The sequence below is a fragment of the Nerophis lumbriciformis genome, linkage group LG19, assembly GCF_033978685.3.
Source record: "Nerophis lumbriciformis linkage group LG19, RoL_Nlum_v2.1, whole genome shotgun sequence".
Lineage (NCBI taxonomy): Eukaryota > Metazoa > Chordata > Actinopteri > Syngnathiformes > Syngnathidae > Nerophis > Nerophis lumbriciformis.
In genome coordinates, this window is record NC_084566.2 from 1040230 (window position 1) to 1056906 (window position 16677).

At 40.3% G+C, this 16677-nt stretch overlaps 2 protein-coding genes across 4 annotated transcripts in view; one reads left to right on the forward strand and one right to left on the reverse strand.

The window, feature by feature from the left end:
* Positions 1 to 13551, reverse strand: LOC133618939 (E3 ubiquitin-protein ligase RNF126-like). Of its 2 annotated transcripts, none has more exons than XM_061979792.1 (9): positions 13471 to 13551; positions 11185 to 11243; positions 11047 to 11107; positions 10738 to 10964; positions 10491 to 10661; positions 10354 to 10423; positions 10163 to 10256; positions 1029 to 1144; positions 1 to 712 (listed from the first exon to the last, which is right to left on the reverse strand). In XM_061979792.1, exons 1-9 carry the CDS (start codon positions 13486 to 13488, stop codon positions 587 to 589), a joined length of 942 nt encoding a protein of 313 aa, XP_061835776.1. In that variant the 5' UTR covers positions 13489 to 13551; the 3' UTR covers positions 1 to 586. The 2 variants fall into 2 exon arrangements, with proteins under 2 accessions (XP_061835776.1, XP_061835775.1); XM_061979791.2 differs by lacking the exon at positions 13471 to 13551 and adding an exon at positions 12405 to 12550.
* sugp1 (SURP and G patch domain containing 1) overlaps positions 12540 to 16677 on the forward strand; it is an 18761-nt gene continuing 14623 nt past the window's right edge. The window contains exons 1-6 of one of the 2 annotated variants that reach the window (XM_072915171.1): positions 12540 to 12639; positions 14630 to 14798; positions 14859 to 14962; positions 15152 to 15394; positions 15519 to 15642; positions 15733 to 15818. In XM_072915171.1, the coding sequence (XP_072771272.1) occupies positions 12555 to 12639; positions 14630 to 14798; positions 14859 to 14962; positions 15152 to 15394; positions 15519 to 15642; positions 15733 to 15818 (811 nt within the window). In that variant the 5' untranslated portion in view covers positions 12540 to 12554. Of the gene's footprint in view, positions 12640 to 13000; positions 13164 to 14629; positions 14799 to 14858; positions 14963 to 15151; positions 15395 to 15518; positions 15643 to 15732; positions 15819 to 16677 lie in introns of those variants that run through there. The other variant, XM_061979790.2, reaches the window with a different exon arrangement.

Sequence of the window (16677 nt, forward strand, 5' to 3'; positions counted from 1 at the left end):
AAAAGTTTTAGATTTTTATTTCACATCAGAATTAGAAATGCAGCATGAAACTCCTGAAATGATCACCCAAATTGCACCAGACACACATGACTAATTACACCTAAAAAAAAAAAAAAATCAGTGTTCAACCAACACTCTCACAAAAACATGCAATAGTGTGCAAATAAAAAAAATAAAAAAACAAGTGCAAACAAGTCAAAAGCATACACAAAATTGGATCAATTTGCTTTACGTTGGCTCAGCATTCTTGAGATACGAACTATGATGCACCTGCACCACCGCAGGTGACGTTTAAAAAGAGCATTTTGACTTTTAGATAGAAAATGTATCCTCCTAAACTCACATTGTATTGTTGTTGTTAGATCTTCTAGTGGTACCTTGAATGTGAGTGTCCTCAGCTCGACCGCAGGAAGAGAAGGAGTTGGACCCAGCAGCACGTCAGCGCAAGTGGTGGAATGATGAGTACGACGTCGGCAAGAAACTCTCATATGTCCCTTAGAATTAAGACTAGCAGCTGTGCTTGTGTCCGTTGTAGACAAGACTCAGGGGTCTCATTGCGGGTATGGAGGTGAAGGTTGGGAAGGATCTATGAGTTGCTACTGGCATTCTCGTTGCCAGGTGAGGAAGAAAAGTTCATCCCTGATATAGCCGGTGGGTTTGTGGCTGTGTTCTGCCCGTTAAGACTCTTCCTGCACACGGGGCACGTATCATGCTAAAGGGAGAGGAAATAAAAAACAACATGTAATGACAGACAGCAGATTTCTGGCTTTATGCAACTTCAACAAGCTGTTCTGCAAGGGTCTAATATCACTCGCAAGGGTACGTGAGGGGAATGGACTTACCAACCACTTAGGTACACCTGCACAATCTATTATAAGCCGTTGCAAAAACTCTGCCATCACAAAGACATAGGTGTTCCATTACAATTGTGCTTATTATTGCGGTCCAGCAACTACACTGCATCATACTGGTTTCAGTCTACAGTTCTGCCTAATGAAGTGTTCAATGAGTGTGTGTGATGCACGTACCTGTTCCAGCCATGGCACTATACAGTCATTGTGAAACAAATGATTGCATGGCAGCTGTCGTACACGTTCTCCGGCACTGTAGTCTTCTTTGCACACAGGACACTCTAAACCGGCGCCTGCACAAGCAAAACACGCACAAAACGCTTTAAAGTCAATCTAAACTGGGGAACAGCATTAGAAACATAACTTCAGAAATGTGAGTTGTTATTACAGGCCTCAAATTTAACTTTTTATGGTCAAGGCAAGTGTTGCCTTAAAGGAGGGCTCATATTTTAGGGCACCAAGGCAAACATTTTTTTTCAAATCAAAATAAAACAAAGCAGTTTGGCAAATGAAGATAAAGACTAATAAACAAGCTTTGTTCTTCTCCAACAACGCCTCCCTGGTGGTTCAGTACAACAGTTTGGCCAACAAAAAACCTCTCACATCGAATACACAATCTTCACAGCCTTCGTTCAGTTAGATGAGATGACATTTGAGCTAGTATTGATGTTATTTGAACACTGATACAGTTTGCAGTTAAATAAAAGACGAGTGATTATCCCAGTCAACAAACTAAAAGACCTTATAAACAAGTTGTGACAATGTTCATAACACATCGCCTGCTGCATGTTTCTTCACCTCACCTCATCTAAGTCACAGCAGCTGATGGACGCTGTATTGAGAAAATAAAAGCAACATCAAATAGTTTTTCTCCTTCGCTGTATACCGTATTTTTCTGAGTACAAGTCGCTCCGGAATATAAGTCGCACCGTCCGAAAATGCATAATAAAGAAGGAAAAAAACATACAAGTCGCACTGGAGTATAAGTCGCATTTTTGGGGGAAATTTATTTGATAAAACCCAACACCAAGAATAGACATTTGAAAGGCAATTTAAAATAAATAAAGAATAGTGAACAACAGGCTGAAGAAGTGTACGTTACATGACGCATAAATAACCAACTGAGAACGTGCCTGGTATGTTAACGTAACATATTATGGTAAGAGTCATTCAAATAACTATAACATATAGAACATGCTATGCGTTTACCAAACAATCTGTCACTCCTAATCGCTAAATCCCATGAAATCTTATACGTCTAGTCTTTTACGTGAATGAGCTAAATAATATTATTTGATATTTTACGGTAATGTGTTAATAATTTCACACATAAGTTGCTCCTGAGTGTAAGCCGCACCCCCGGCCAAACTATGAAAAAAACTGCAACTTATAGTCCGAAAAATACGGTACTTTTACTGAGGGGACAAGTGCGTCTGTCTCTAATATTGTCCACACTTGTCGCCATCTAACAGCAGTGCGCTCTTAAACGCACGCCGGGAAGCGAGGAAAAATTACGTTAAACCAAGCGCTTAGCTCCTTTTACTCCGAGGGGAAATCTCCGAAGCAAAGTCTGTGTAGTTCTTCCGCCATGATTATATAAATGATACAAACAACGCTAGTGCGCATGCGCCTGACTTCATGTTGCCTAAAATGCATTAATAAATGATTTTCGGTAATTAAAAAATTAGACGGTATTATCAATCAATCAATCAATGTTTATTTATATAGCCCTAAATCACAACTAACTGTTTGGAATTTTATCGCAAGTTATCATTATACCGTTTACTGTTACATCCCTCGTCCATTAACAAGTAAAAAGTCAAGGGCGGTCAGGGCATGTTCTTGCCGCAGATGTTGGTACATTTTTAGGGCATTACAGCAAATGACGAAGGCACTCGTGGAAATTGCTGCGGTTGCCATGGTTAAATTCGAGACCTGTAATTATATAACAGGTTGTGTTGCCAAGAAATGTTGACAACTGCAGTCGGAAAGCCCCGTTTGTAAGGGGCATGCATTTGTGGGATGAGTATACAAACGAGCATGTGCCAGATACAGTAGAACAGGGTCTCAGACACGGGGCCCGCGGGCCAATTGCGGCCCGCGAGACGTTATTTTGCGGCCCCCACCTTAATATGTAAGTTTAATGTTAGTGCAGCCCGCGAGCATACTTGCCAACCCTCCAGGTTTTCCCGAGAGACTCCCGAATTTCAGTGCCCCTCCCATAAATCTCCCAGGGCAACCATTCTCCCCAATTTCTCACAGACAACATTATTTAGGGCGTGCCGTGATTGCACTGCCTTTAGTGTCCTCTACAACCTGTCCTAGCGTCTGCTTTCTCACCATACAAACAGCGTGCCGGTCCAGTCACATAATATATGCAGTTTCTGCAGACACATGTAAGCGACTACAAGACATACTTGGTCTACAGCCATACAGGTCACACTGAGGGTGGCCGTATAAACAATTTAACATTGTTACAAATAAGCGCCAAGTTTAATGTTTAAGTTTAATGTTAGTGCAGCCCGCGAGCATACTTGCCAACCCTCCAGGTTTTCCCGGGAGACTCCCGAATTTCAGTGCCCCTCCCATAAATCTCCCAGGGCAACCATTCTCCCCAATTTCTCCCAGACAACATAATTTAGGGCGTGCCGTGATTGCACTGCCTTTAGTGTCCTCTACAACCTGTCCTAGCGTCTGCTTTCTCACCATACAAACAGCGCGCCGGTCCAGTCACATAATATATGCAGTTTCTGCAGACACATGTAAGTGACTGCAAGACATACTTGGTCAGCAGCCATACAGGTCACACTGAGGGTGGCCGTATAAACAATTTAACATTGTTACAAATAAGCGCCACCCTGTGAATTCACACCAAACCAGAATGACAAACACATTTCGGGAGAACATCCGCACCGTAACACAACATAAACACAACAGAACAAATACCCAGAATCCCTTGTAGCCCTAACTCTTCCGGGCTAGAATATACACCCCCGCTACCACCCAACCCCGCCCCTCAACCCCCCCTCCCCAATCTCCATAGCCTGGAAGAGTTGGGGCTGCAAAGGATTCTGGGTATTTTTTCTGTTGTGTTTATGTTGTGTTACGGTGCGGATGTTCTCCTGAAATGTGTTTGTCATTCTTGTTTAGTGTGTGTTCACAGTGTGGCGCATATTTGTAATAGTGATAAAGTTGTTTATACGGTCACCCTCAGTGTGATTTGTATGGCTGTTGACCAAGTATGTCTTGCAGTGACCTGCGTGTGTCTGCAGAAGCTGCATACAACATGTGACTGGGCTGGCACGCCCTCAACATTGCTGTACGGGTGAAAGTCGGGTGAATGGTTGCCCCGGGAGATTTACAGGAGGGGTACTGAGTTTCAGGAGTCTCTCTCTCTCCCGTTCGGAGCAAATTGTGCTACCATAACTGTAAACTCCACAGCGAGCCCCCCCCCCCCCCCCTTCCTGTTGGCTTCAGACAGAGACAATATTTGTTATTTTGGGTCCAAAATACCCCTGCGTTAGTGAAAGCGACAGAAACGTTGCCATGGAGACGAGGGTTTTCTTACGTGCCTGGCTGCAGTCACACCGTGACATCTGTCCGTCATTAATAAAGTCCCTGCTAACCGGGACCAATTCAAACCGTTATTTGTTTTTTTTTATTGATTAATTTGCATTGCCTCACATGATGAACACTACATATATTTTTATATGACGCCGGATAACACTCCGGGAGCCCGCTCTTTTTTGCGCTCGCGATCCCGCCGACCGCCGTGTTGCTGTAGGGAGGAAAAGCGGAACGACACACATTGCGGAAATAACATTATTCTCCGTGCGTTGGCTAAATACAAATATATTTCACAACCCCAAACATGTCTTTTTCAAAGCCTGCAGTGAAGAGAAAGGTTAGTGATGAGCAAAGACAATTCCAGAAAAAGTGGGAGATGCAATATTTCTTTGTTGAGCACAGGGGCACCCCGACGTGTCTTATTTGCACAGAGAAAGTTGCGATCCACAAGGAATACAATTTGAAACGTCATTATACAACTAGACATGCTGAGGAGTATGCAAAATACCAGGGAGATGAGAGAGTGAACCGGGTTGTAAATTTTAAAACCAGTCTACGGAGGCAACAAGATTTCTTCAAGAAATGAAGACTGGTCTGAAAAGTTAAGATGAACGCTAAAAAGCTGTTCCTCAAATAATCCATAGAATGATTTAGAAAGTGATGTGGGAATTGGATCTAAAAATGTTCCAGTGTTTCCTCAGGCAAGGACAACAGATTAGGTGTGTTAGCAGATAGAACGTGTTTTGTTGTGAGGATGTCCTTGATCTTGGTTCTGAAGTGGTCTGCAAAGTCCTTGCAAAGGGCATCCGATGGTGTTTTTAAAAGCTTTATAAAAATGCGTACTTGTTAAATTAGCGAATGTCGAGAAGAGGGATCAAGGCTTGTTTTTATGGTCTCTGATTAATTATGAGTAATGGTAAATTCTGGCTCACTCTAGCTGTTGATGTGAAATCTGACAATGTTTACTGTAGTTAATTTTGATTTCCTCAATCTCCTTTTTAATTTTTTTTTCAGCTGATGTAAATTTCTTGTTGTTTCTCCACAGGGGTGTAGGTTTTGTTTTGATTGTTTTTGTTAAAAGTAGAGCTACTGAGTCCAGAGTTGACTTCAGTTTACTGTTAAAATAATCAACAATAACATCACATGGTGCAAGTCAAACATCAGCAAGAGTGTTCTGTAAAATATCAATAACATTTGCAGCCATTTCAGAAGTTAGGTAATGTTTCCTCACTGGTGAGCTGTGCTGGTTAAACCAATATCCATCCATTCATCCATTTTCTATATCAATACTTACAATTTTCAAGATCATTTAATGATTACATTTTTGATCACAATTTTAAATCGGACAAAAGCGTGATATTACAAAATCAATTAACAATTTTAATTATTTCCTACAATTGGCTCTAGTTTAAGTCTTTTGGATTTTGCCCTGAAAGTCATTCTGTGTCCAGGGACTTATTTCCTGAGTTTGTAAACAATAACAAAAACCAGAATAAATATTTTTTGATAATAAAAAAACATTGGTCCAACCACTTTAGTATGAAGCATATACTGATTCTATACAAGGTATTGTTACCGTCAATGTTTCAATCGATCCACCAACCTTTGTTTACCGTACATTCAAGATTTCTAGCTTGCAGTTAGCATATCCTCTTACGATGTGTAGTGTAGCAAGTTTAGCTATTCCTTGTCAACCAGTGATAATAATGAATAATAGTGATAATTTATAAGAAAAACAGTTTATTTGCCGCCATAGAAGCAATGATTAGTGAATTAAAAAAGGCTTTGCACTGTGGAGGGACATTAGCCTATATTGAGGATGCTACATTGCATTTAGGACGCATTCATTCGCTTGTCACTGTCAATTTTTATTTGTATTTCTTTGTACTATCCAGCCACTCAGGCAAATCATATTGTTGATGTTGATGCCCATATCTGCTGTACAGATTTATTTACAAAAGAGAAGCGTGGGATACTTCTCTTGTTGCCTTATTTGTATTTGACTTTATTAAGTGGATTTATAGTAATGTTTGGCGCAGCCGGAGCAGGACGGGATAGAAAGAAGAAGAAAAAAGGAAAACAGAGGGGGAAATTGCAATTACGAGAGGGGGATAAGACAGAGAGACCACAACAACAACAACATCATCAGCAAATACTATATGTAGAAACACGATATGTACAAACACGATATGTACAAATATGATAAGAAAAATTATAGTAGAGAAGCCGTTAGTGAAGTAAATATTAGTAACACAGAAATTACAATGAATATGCATGAATATTGCACTACAAATGAAGCAATAGAAATACCAATAGAAATAGCACTATTGATAATGAATAATAATAGTTACCTCTATTATCAACAATACAACTGTTTCAAATGCAACAATACATATATGTAATCCATCCATTTTCTACCGCTTATTCCCTTCGGGGTCGCGGGGGACGCTGGAGCCTATCTCAGCTACAATCGGGCGGAAGGCGGGGTACACTCTGGACAAGTCGCCACCTCATCGCAGTACATATATGTAATGATAACTTGAATTACATAAGATAAATGGATGGACAGCCAGGCCCAAGCCAGCGAGAGACCACACAACAACCAAGCCCCCACGAGACCAACTGTTGTTTCTGTATGCTTCTTCCACCATTAGAATAATAAACTGTAATTACAATTATGCCAAAAGCCTGAGACAGATGTTTGTGTAAACTGAGCTGGGTAACAAGTTATGTCAATGAGCATTCAGACAAGCATTTTTCAAAACAATTTTTGCCTTAAAGCGTTTATATGATTTTTCTTCCTACATTTCCTACACGTGAAACACTTCCTTGTGGTCTACATAACATGTAATGGTGGTTCTTTGGTCAAAATGTTGCATAGATGATGTTTTACAGATCATCTTCACGCCGCTCTGACCGTCTCTTCAGGAGGCGTTTTGTGCGTGGTCCTATTTATGTGCCTCTATTTCATGTGCGTCTTCTCCCCATCAATCTTGTACTTTTTAAGGTTTCTATATGGAATCTACTGACAGATATAAGATTGAACTAGCGAAAGATGCATGTGCATGTATGAGCCAGTCTGCCCCACAACAAGAGTATAGAGAAAAAGAAGGAACTTATTGTCTACAATGTTGGACTACAATGGCAGACTTGCGCAAAGCGCTTCAGGTAAATCTATACCATATATGGAGCGATACGCTGATGTCACCAATTGGAAAAAATGCAAAAATTCGGCAAAAACTTCAGAAATTCGTCAAATAACGGCTCGTTTGGAGGAAGTATGAAGGAACGCAAGATAGTTTTATAATAGATCGATTTAAATTAATACATTTCAAGTATATCGATCTGTGCTCGGCAAGTTTGCCTTTCGGAAGATCGGTATCAATCCAAGATCGTATTAAAATTATATCAATCGATTTTATCAATAACAGAAAAAGAAAAACATTGGATTTAAAAACGGCAGACTTTATATTAAGTTCAGCAATTTCATAAATAAGGATGTTAAACGTTAAGTCTATTTTGCTCGTAGTCTGTGAGGTCATCAGAACAAAAATGGCAGATAGCTACGGTGGCTGAGAAAGGGCAAAAGAAAAGCAAACGACACGAGACAATTTAATTAATTGCAACACAATTGCTTTCAGCAACAGCACGATTGCAAAATTCATAACAAATACAAACAACGCAATACAAAAATGTAAAGCTGCAACACAACTTTAAGCCTCAAAAGAGACAGCCCGGCAAATTAGGTGCGACACCAACATGCCAACATGAAGTGTGACACAACAGGCAGCCAAGGAGAAGTCATTTAATCAGAAACAAATAAATACAACAGATGAATCACAGAGGCAATGGAAATTAGGAAGCGAGGGGCCAACACCATCACTAGGAATGAGGGGGCACACCTGGGACACTGTCCGTGATCGGCAATGCCAGTGCGGGGAACAGATACTGTATGGCCAGGTCGGGGAACTCTATTTAGCAGGTAAATCTACTGTTAAAATGTTGGTTACTGTACTTTTATTGACATTTCCTTAAATGTTGAAAATGTCAGCAGAAAATGTTTCCTCTTGTTAATTCAACCTAAAGTGTGGGCTGCACTTTATTTAAATAAGATGTGAATGCATTGGCCATTAATTGTTGTTTAGTTGCTTGTTGGTATCCATAATTCATTTAAACATAATTCCCTTACAAGAAATAACAGGAATATAGGAAACTTCACCTGTGGTGTCCAGTATTTACTTCACAGTCACACTGGTTGGTATTTTTTTGTTAAAAAGTAACCCAATTGATTTAAACTCACTGAATAATTTTGGATCGTATCGTTCTACAAAAAATGTGATTGTTCCTGAATCTTATCTGCAACCACAAATATTGAATCAAATCATTGTTAAAACAAATCTTTACACCCTTATTTTAAAAATATCTCCGCCATGCCTCCACGGTTTGATTTCAAACCATGCGCAAAAACAGGTACCAATAAGTTGTATTCACCTGACGTCACATCCGGCTCATTAAATATGAGAGGCTCGAAGTGGTGGGCCAGCGAGCATCTATTGCCATGGCGTACTGGGCGGCATTTTGCCTTTCTTGAAGAAAAATGCCCTGTGCTTGCGTTGTTTTAGGCTGTTGGAATCGTTTGAATCGCGAAAACGATAAAACATTTTTAAGAGTTCCTCGGGAAGTAATAAGAGGGACGAAAAAGTGCAAGATTTTACGCAAGACAACGGAAAAAAATTGGCACACACTTAATTCCAAGGGAGCAGATCGGGTCGAAAAAACACACAAGTGTGCAGGGATCACTTGGTTTGTGTGATATACTTTTAACATTCAGTATTTCCAATTTAAGTATTATCTTGTTATTATTTGTATTTTGTCTCGTTTTCGAGTTTTTAAAATGCATTTTTGCTACGATATGTGTTTGTAAAGCACCAACTTGGCGAGTCTAATTAAAAGAAAGCAAATGTGAGCAAAACTTGAAAGAGTTAAACTTTTACCAAAGGCATCAATCATAAATGAGGCTTTCAGCACATACAAAATGTTGACATCTATAGGTATATTTTGATAAAGATAGGTAACTCACGCGTCCGAGTAATGCCGCATGCAACATCAAGGCAAAAAACATGGCTGTAGACGCAAAGTTAAATCATGAAATGCAACCATACCGAAGCAAAAACAATGTAGTGGTAGTGTCTTGATACCAATTTCCTTGACCCAGCCACACACAAAACAGTTGTAGACCTCCATGCTTTTCCAAGTTTTTATCGGTTTCGTTGTGGACAATGACGTCTGGAGCACCAGACAGTTAGACACGTCTGGGAATCCGACAGATAATCCTTGAGATCACTCGACAAATCTTTTTTTGATCATGTATAGGGATAAATTCTATTGAATAGTTTGCATTTATTGCTCGCATCTGCTTTTAATGGTGAGACCTGGGCCCCTTGCATACTCAGATAGTTTGCACGTAGGAAAAGTTGTTTTTTGCATAATAGGTCCCCTTTAATGCACCAACACAATGAATTTGAATGACTACAAACAAGATGTGTTTGAAGCGTAGACATTTAGGTTAACTTTAAGAAGTTTGACAAAATTATGTCATTTCTCAATTAATAATTAACTCTGCATTAAGTAGCTGGACCTGGATTACCTGTGTATGTGCCGACAGGAGTCATGTGTATCAGCCCATATACAAAGGCTAAATCCATAGTTATATTATCAACTGATTAACTCAGGCCTGAACTTACCCACGTGTTCCTCTGTAACGGAGATGGTGGGCAAACGTTTTATCCTTTCTCCATCTGCAGGAGGAGGACCCGTGTTTTCAAACTGATTCAGCAGCTACAAGACAAGAGTGAGACATGCCAGAATCTGAATGGTGCGTTTTTGCCGTGGTTGATATTTAATTCAGTTAGTGTGTCTTGGTAGACATTTCTACCTGCGTTACGATGGCATCCAGTCCATTGGCACCCCAGGCATAGTCCATTGGGTTAGAATGAAGCATACCCCTGTAAGAGGTAAAAATACAGTAAGAAATTATTAAGGAAGTGCATTAAACAGGTTACCTATACTCACCATGGTGCCATTCCAATATTCGGCATGGCTGTTGATGCTATTCCAATATTCGGCATGGCTGTCGATGCTATTCCAATATTCGGCATAGCTGTTGGTGCTATTCCGATATTTGGCATGGCTGTTGGTGCTATTCCGATATTTGACATGGCTGTAACTAGCTGCTGGAGAATTCTGTATTGACAGTAATACAAAATAGTCAATACAGAAACAGTTTTTTTAAAACAGACACACATTGAAAATAGATTACCCCTCCAACGAGGGAACTCCTTCTTGGTGCGGACCATGTTGCGCAGACTGTGGGCTGTATCGTTGCCGTGACGCCATTTCTGGTTCCTGGCGGATTTCTGTCTCTCGGTTATTATCTTCTGTGAGTAGCCAAGTTCTTAGTCCAAAGTTCTCATTGAAAATCCCAAGAGCAAACGGACTGTACCCAGAAGGAAAGGTAGGCAAGTGCTGGTGGTGATCCACGTTCAGCTGGAAAAGACGCAATACGGATAATGTCACATGATGGTTAAGACCTCAAAGAATGACTTAATTAATGGATTTTAACACTGACCTCAAATGAGGCCCGTGTCGGACCGCTTCTGGACGATGCAAATGGGGAGCTATCTCCACTTCTGTATGAAGATATGTTCAAATTGTAAAGAGTTGATGGTTTTCCATCCAAACTAAGATAGTCCTGCAAGGGCCTTACCTCGTTTCATCTGGCAATGCCTCAATGAATCCTAACTCACAGTGCGGACATGTGAAGTCCTTCATACATATGTAAATAAAAACATGGATAAACATCAGAACAGAAGCAAGAAAGAAGTCGAAACTATGTTTACATAGAGGGGATTAATTACAAGGGTGTCTATATGAGTGGGAGATTGAATAAGAAAATGTAGCATGAGTAAAGTATAAATAATGGCATTACTACAGTTAGTAGATGGATATCAGTGTTACCTATGAGTTAGTGAATATCTTAGGAGTTTGAGTTGATTTGGAACATGCATGCATACAACTTGATACATCACAATTTCCAGTTTTTCTATTCAACATGTTCGAAAAGGAGTAGGGAGAAGCAAAGCTTATTTAATCCTACCCCTTTTCCTTTACATAGCAGTTGCAAAAACTTTTGTACACTTCCTGTTCTCAATTTATTCACAATATACTCCATAAGTAATAAGAATAAAAATAAATAAATACAAATTGGTGAAGTAAGTTATATTTCATATGGTGAGATGAGTAAAATCATCTAGAAAATGAATGGATGGATGAAATAAATTCAGAATGTTTATAATGTTTTTTCTTCTTTGTACTTTGTAAACACTTTAAGTTTGAAGAGTTTCTTAAAGTGGATCATATTAGCACATTGTTTGATGTATTTGCTTAATCCATTCCATCATTTACTTCCACATACTGATATATTGAAGGTCTTAAGTGTTGTACGTGCGTACAAATGTTTTAAATTACATTTTTCTCTAAGATGATATATCTCCTCCTTTTTTTGAGAGGGATTGTTGTATATTCTTCGGTAGCAGATTATAGTTTGCTTTGTGTATAACTTTAGGATGGTCTTCTGATATCATGCATATCTTCTGTACTCTCAATAACACTGTAAACAATAGTCAATACAAACCCCAAAACATTTGTTTATGCACACAACAAACGATGATATTTCCTAAATGACAGCACAGTTGGTCTTGATCCCACAAATATTATTGAAGTATTGGTTTATGTTTACAATACTACATTTTAAAAGGATTACAGAACTACAATTACACTCTGGAGAGTACCTGCTAGCTAACCTGTGTGGCTACAACAGTGGCGACGTGACGAGCTTTTCCCCTCCGACATAAACACCACCATCGCCACACCGGACTACACTCTCACTCGTCAACGCAACAACACATCGAACTCTTTCGCCCTTACCGGTAAAAGCGGGCTGATCTCTGTTGAACACCGGTGGCAGAAAAACCGGCAGGACGGTGAGGAAGCTTCCGCCATTTTTACACATATACACACACACGCGCGCGCGCGAGAGCACGCACTCTCACGCACTCACCCAAGCTGTCATTCTCAATGCCAAAGATCGCGAGAACTGACACGGCGCAGTGCATTCTGGGATGGGTATCCGAGCACATCGGAGTATTTCTTTATTTCCATGGTAAGAAAGAGATTGCATCACGACTGTTGACGTTTTTGAGACTACAAAAATCATGTCTATGACAAAAAACGCAACTAAAGGTTTGCAATATAAAACCAAAATGCGTGTAGGTAAATATTTTAATGAATAAAGAAAAACAAAATACACACAACCACATGTATTTGTAATATTTATAGTATTATCAATACTGTATTATTAATGATCTTCAAAATATTGGTAAAGTAATGAAATATATGTAGATCTCGCGTGTCACCTAAGGATATTGTAGTACAACATCCGGTTGTGTCTAAAAAATTAAAGCATGTAACCTTTATAACGCTTATGAGCGATAGGCTACATGTGCTTTTATTCAGAAAAATCTTTACCGGAAGTAGGAGTCTTGTTTAATATTTGGTAACTCCAATCCCCCAAATAGCAACGTAATCTCAGTAGCAACGACAAAACGTTGTAATATTATTGTTTGTGTACGACATTCGTGATTTTTTATTTATTCCCTGCAACGACAATGGAGTTTAGAGATGCAGGTACATTTGTTCTGTTCTCTGGTGAAGTGTTCCACGTTTGACCGCAGTTTCTGTGAATAATTCATGTTAGCCGTTTGGTGCAAGCTAGCATCATGTAGCCGTAAAATGACTGTTTATTAGCGTCACTGGCATGCGAGCATTGGTTTCGGGTTAGCTTTGACTTTAGCTCGGTTGTAATACAAGAAAATGTAAATTCAGGGAAACAGCATAGACGCCACAAGCTCGTTTCCGATTCATAACGAGTCCAACAATTAAGTGATTTGTGCGTCTGCCCCCATACATTATTATCCCACATAATAGATTGCACCTCCAAGTCCGAGTCCATGGTTCTCGCCCGGAAAAGAGTTGAGGAGACCCTGCCTCAAGTGGAGGAGTTCAAGTACCTCGGAGTCTTGTTCACGAGTGAGGGAAGAGTGGATCGTAGAATCGACAGGCGGATCGTGGGATCGACAGGCGGATCGGTGCGGCGTCTTCAGTAATGCAGACGCTGTATCGATCCGTTGTGGTGAAGAAGGAGCTGAACCGGAAGGCAAAGCTCTCAATTTACCGGTCGATCTACGTTCCCATCCTCACCTATGGTCATGAGCTTTGGGTTGTGACTGAAAGGACAAGATCACGGGTACAAGCGGCCGAAATTAGTTTCCTCCGCCGGGTGGCGGGGCTCTCCCTTAGAGATAGGGTGAGAAGCTCTGTCATCCGGGAGGAGCTCAAAGTAAAGCCGCTGCTCCTCCACATCGAGAGGAGCCAGATGAGGTGGTTCGGGCATCTGGTCAGGATGCCACCCGAACGCCTCCCTTAAGGCACGTCAGACCGGTAGGAGGCCACGGGGTAGACCCAGGACACGTTGGGAAGACTATGTCTCCCGGCTGGCCTGGGAACGCCTCGGGATCCCCCGAGAAGAGCTGGAAGAAGTGGCTGGGGAGAGGGAAGTCTGGGCTTCCCTGCTGAGGCTGCTGCCCCCGCGACCCGACCTCGGATAAGGGAAGAAGATGGATGGATGGATAATAGATTATTATGTGGGATCAATAAATCCCCTTACTTTTTGTTCAGGGCCCATTTCCTTATATCAAACTTATAGTTTGCAAAAACAAGTAATCGTTTTCACCAATAGGCAGTGAAAGTGGAGCTAAGAGTCATGCCTGGCACTCAGCATCAAGGGATGGAATTGGGGGTTACATCACCAAAATGATTCCCGAGCACGGCCACCGCTGCTCACTGCTCCCCTCACCTCCCAAGGGGTGGAACAAAGGGATGGGTCAAATGCAGAGAGTAATTTCACCACACCTAGTGTGTGTGTGACTATCAGTGGTACTTTAACTTTAACTTATGATATGAACTTACCCCACGACTGTTATTCATCCTTGGCAATTTAAAATGCCTTAAAAATGTTACTGCATTAGGCCGTACACTGTGCAGTGATTAACAATGTTTGAAAACTTATACAATGTACCTATATTTTCCCATAGGGAAGTTAGGATGGAAAAATAAGAATGCGCAGCCACATAAACAGAAGATGAACATGAATATCCAGCGCCAAGAGCAGCTGATAGCCGAAAAGAAGAAGGAGATTGAGGCCAAATTGGCACTGCAAGCCAAAATTAATGCACACACCCCGAACAAACCTCTTCCTTCTTGGTAAGGACATACTCATGTCATGCTACAGATGAGTTGTGATAACAATTACCACCATTTCAGTTCTCCTACTGTGCAAGATGATTCCTCCAACAAGTTTATAAACGATGGAAGCTTCTTACAGCAGTTCATGATGATGCAGAAGCAGAAAACCAACAGTGTTTCTGGTCAGTACCCTTACTTGTGTTTTCTTTACACAAATGGCTTACATTTTATGTTTGGTTTAGAATTGTTTCATTACAAACCCGCAGTTTTTAATAATTTACCCCGGTCAATAAGAAATGTCATAACATGTTGATACTTAAAAGTCAAATACTGACATTGTACCTGTTGTGTTTAATGGATGCTTTGTGTAGATTCCTCCAGTGATGCCAAAAGTCAATCGTCGTCAACATCTCCAATAGGAAACACTCCGCAAAGAAAAAACATTCTTTTTGGAAAGCGGTCCGGCGCTGGCGTCGGCAGCATGCTCAGTCAGTTTAAGAGTTATTCCCAGTCTAAGAAGAATCCAGTCATCAGCCAGAGGCCAAGCGTGTTTTGCTCCCCAGATGATGATGATGAGGAAGAGATTGATCTCTCTGATTTATTAAACATGAAAGGTAAATCAAGGCCTGGCTCAGTCATTTCAGTACATCCTCTGCCTGCTCCAAGGGCACACTTGGCGTATGACTGGCATTTTGTCATATGATGACCCAAGTCAATGTACTGATAGCCTGCTTAAAGTCTCTCCCCCAGAGGACTCAGACACCAGACTCATTATCGACAAGATGGCCTCTTTTGTGGCAGAGGGGGGATCTGAGCTGGAGAAGAGAGCCAAGGAGGACTACAAGGACAATCCGGTTTTTTCGTAAGTCTGAAGGGAATATTGTGTTCTTGTTTCACCAGTTGTATTGAACGACTTAATCTCTTTAATCGCCACTACATTCAACCCTTTTAGATTTTTATACGACACAAGCAGTATGGAGTATCTCTACTACAAAAAGAGAGTTGCGGAACTCAAACTGGAGAACACATCCAATAATGGTAAGATGGTGTCTTCTGGAAGCCATCTTTTCTTTCTTCATCTTAGAAACTGTAATTCAAAGTATGTAGGGTGCGCAGAATACAATAATATTGTCAATTGTAATAACATTGAATGACGTTGCTCAATCAAGTTTGTCAGACCGTATTGACATAAATATAACACAACCTCTTTTTCAAAACCTGACAATAAAAGGTCAGTATTATTATTTATAGGGCAATGCCCGTTTCTTCAGTTCTTTTTTCAAAATCAGTTAAAGTACTAGTAGAATGGAAAAACAAGTTTATTCTATATTGAAGCTTTTGTCATAGAAAAATTGTTTATAACACAAAGACTTTCAAAGTTAAATCAGGGGTAGGGAACCTATGGCTCTCGAGCCAGATGTGGCTCTTTTGATGACTGCATCTGGCTCTCAGATAAATCTTAGCAGACATTGCTTAACACGGTAAGTAATGAATAATTCCGCTGGTAATCACAGTGTTAAAAATAACGTTCAAAATATAAAACATTCTCGTGCATTATAATCCATCTATCCGTTTTTCTACCACACCTGTTCAAGAAGTCGCATTAATGGTAAGAAGTATTCTATTTATTATTGGTTAGCTTCAGATTAACAATGTTATTAAAAATAATAAGAGACTTACTATACTCTAAAATGTTGGTCTTACTTATTCAGTGTTAAAAAATATTATATGGCTCTCACAGAAATACATTTAAAAATATTTGGCTTTCATGGCTCTCTCAGCCAAAAAGGTTCCCGACCCCTGGACTAAATAGATATGATCAAAATAGTATCAATATCGCAGAGATTCCTGAACCATTTTCAGAGATAATGAGCAAGCCAGTCACGTAGAGGTGGGA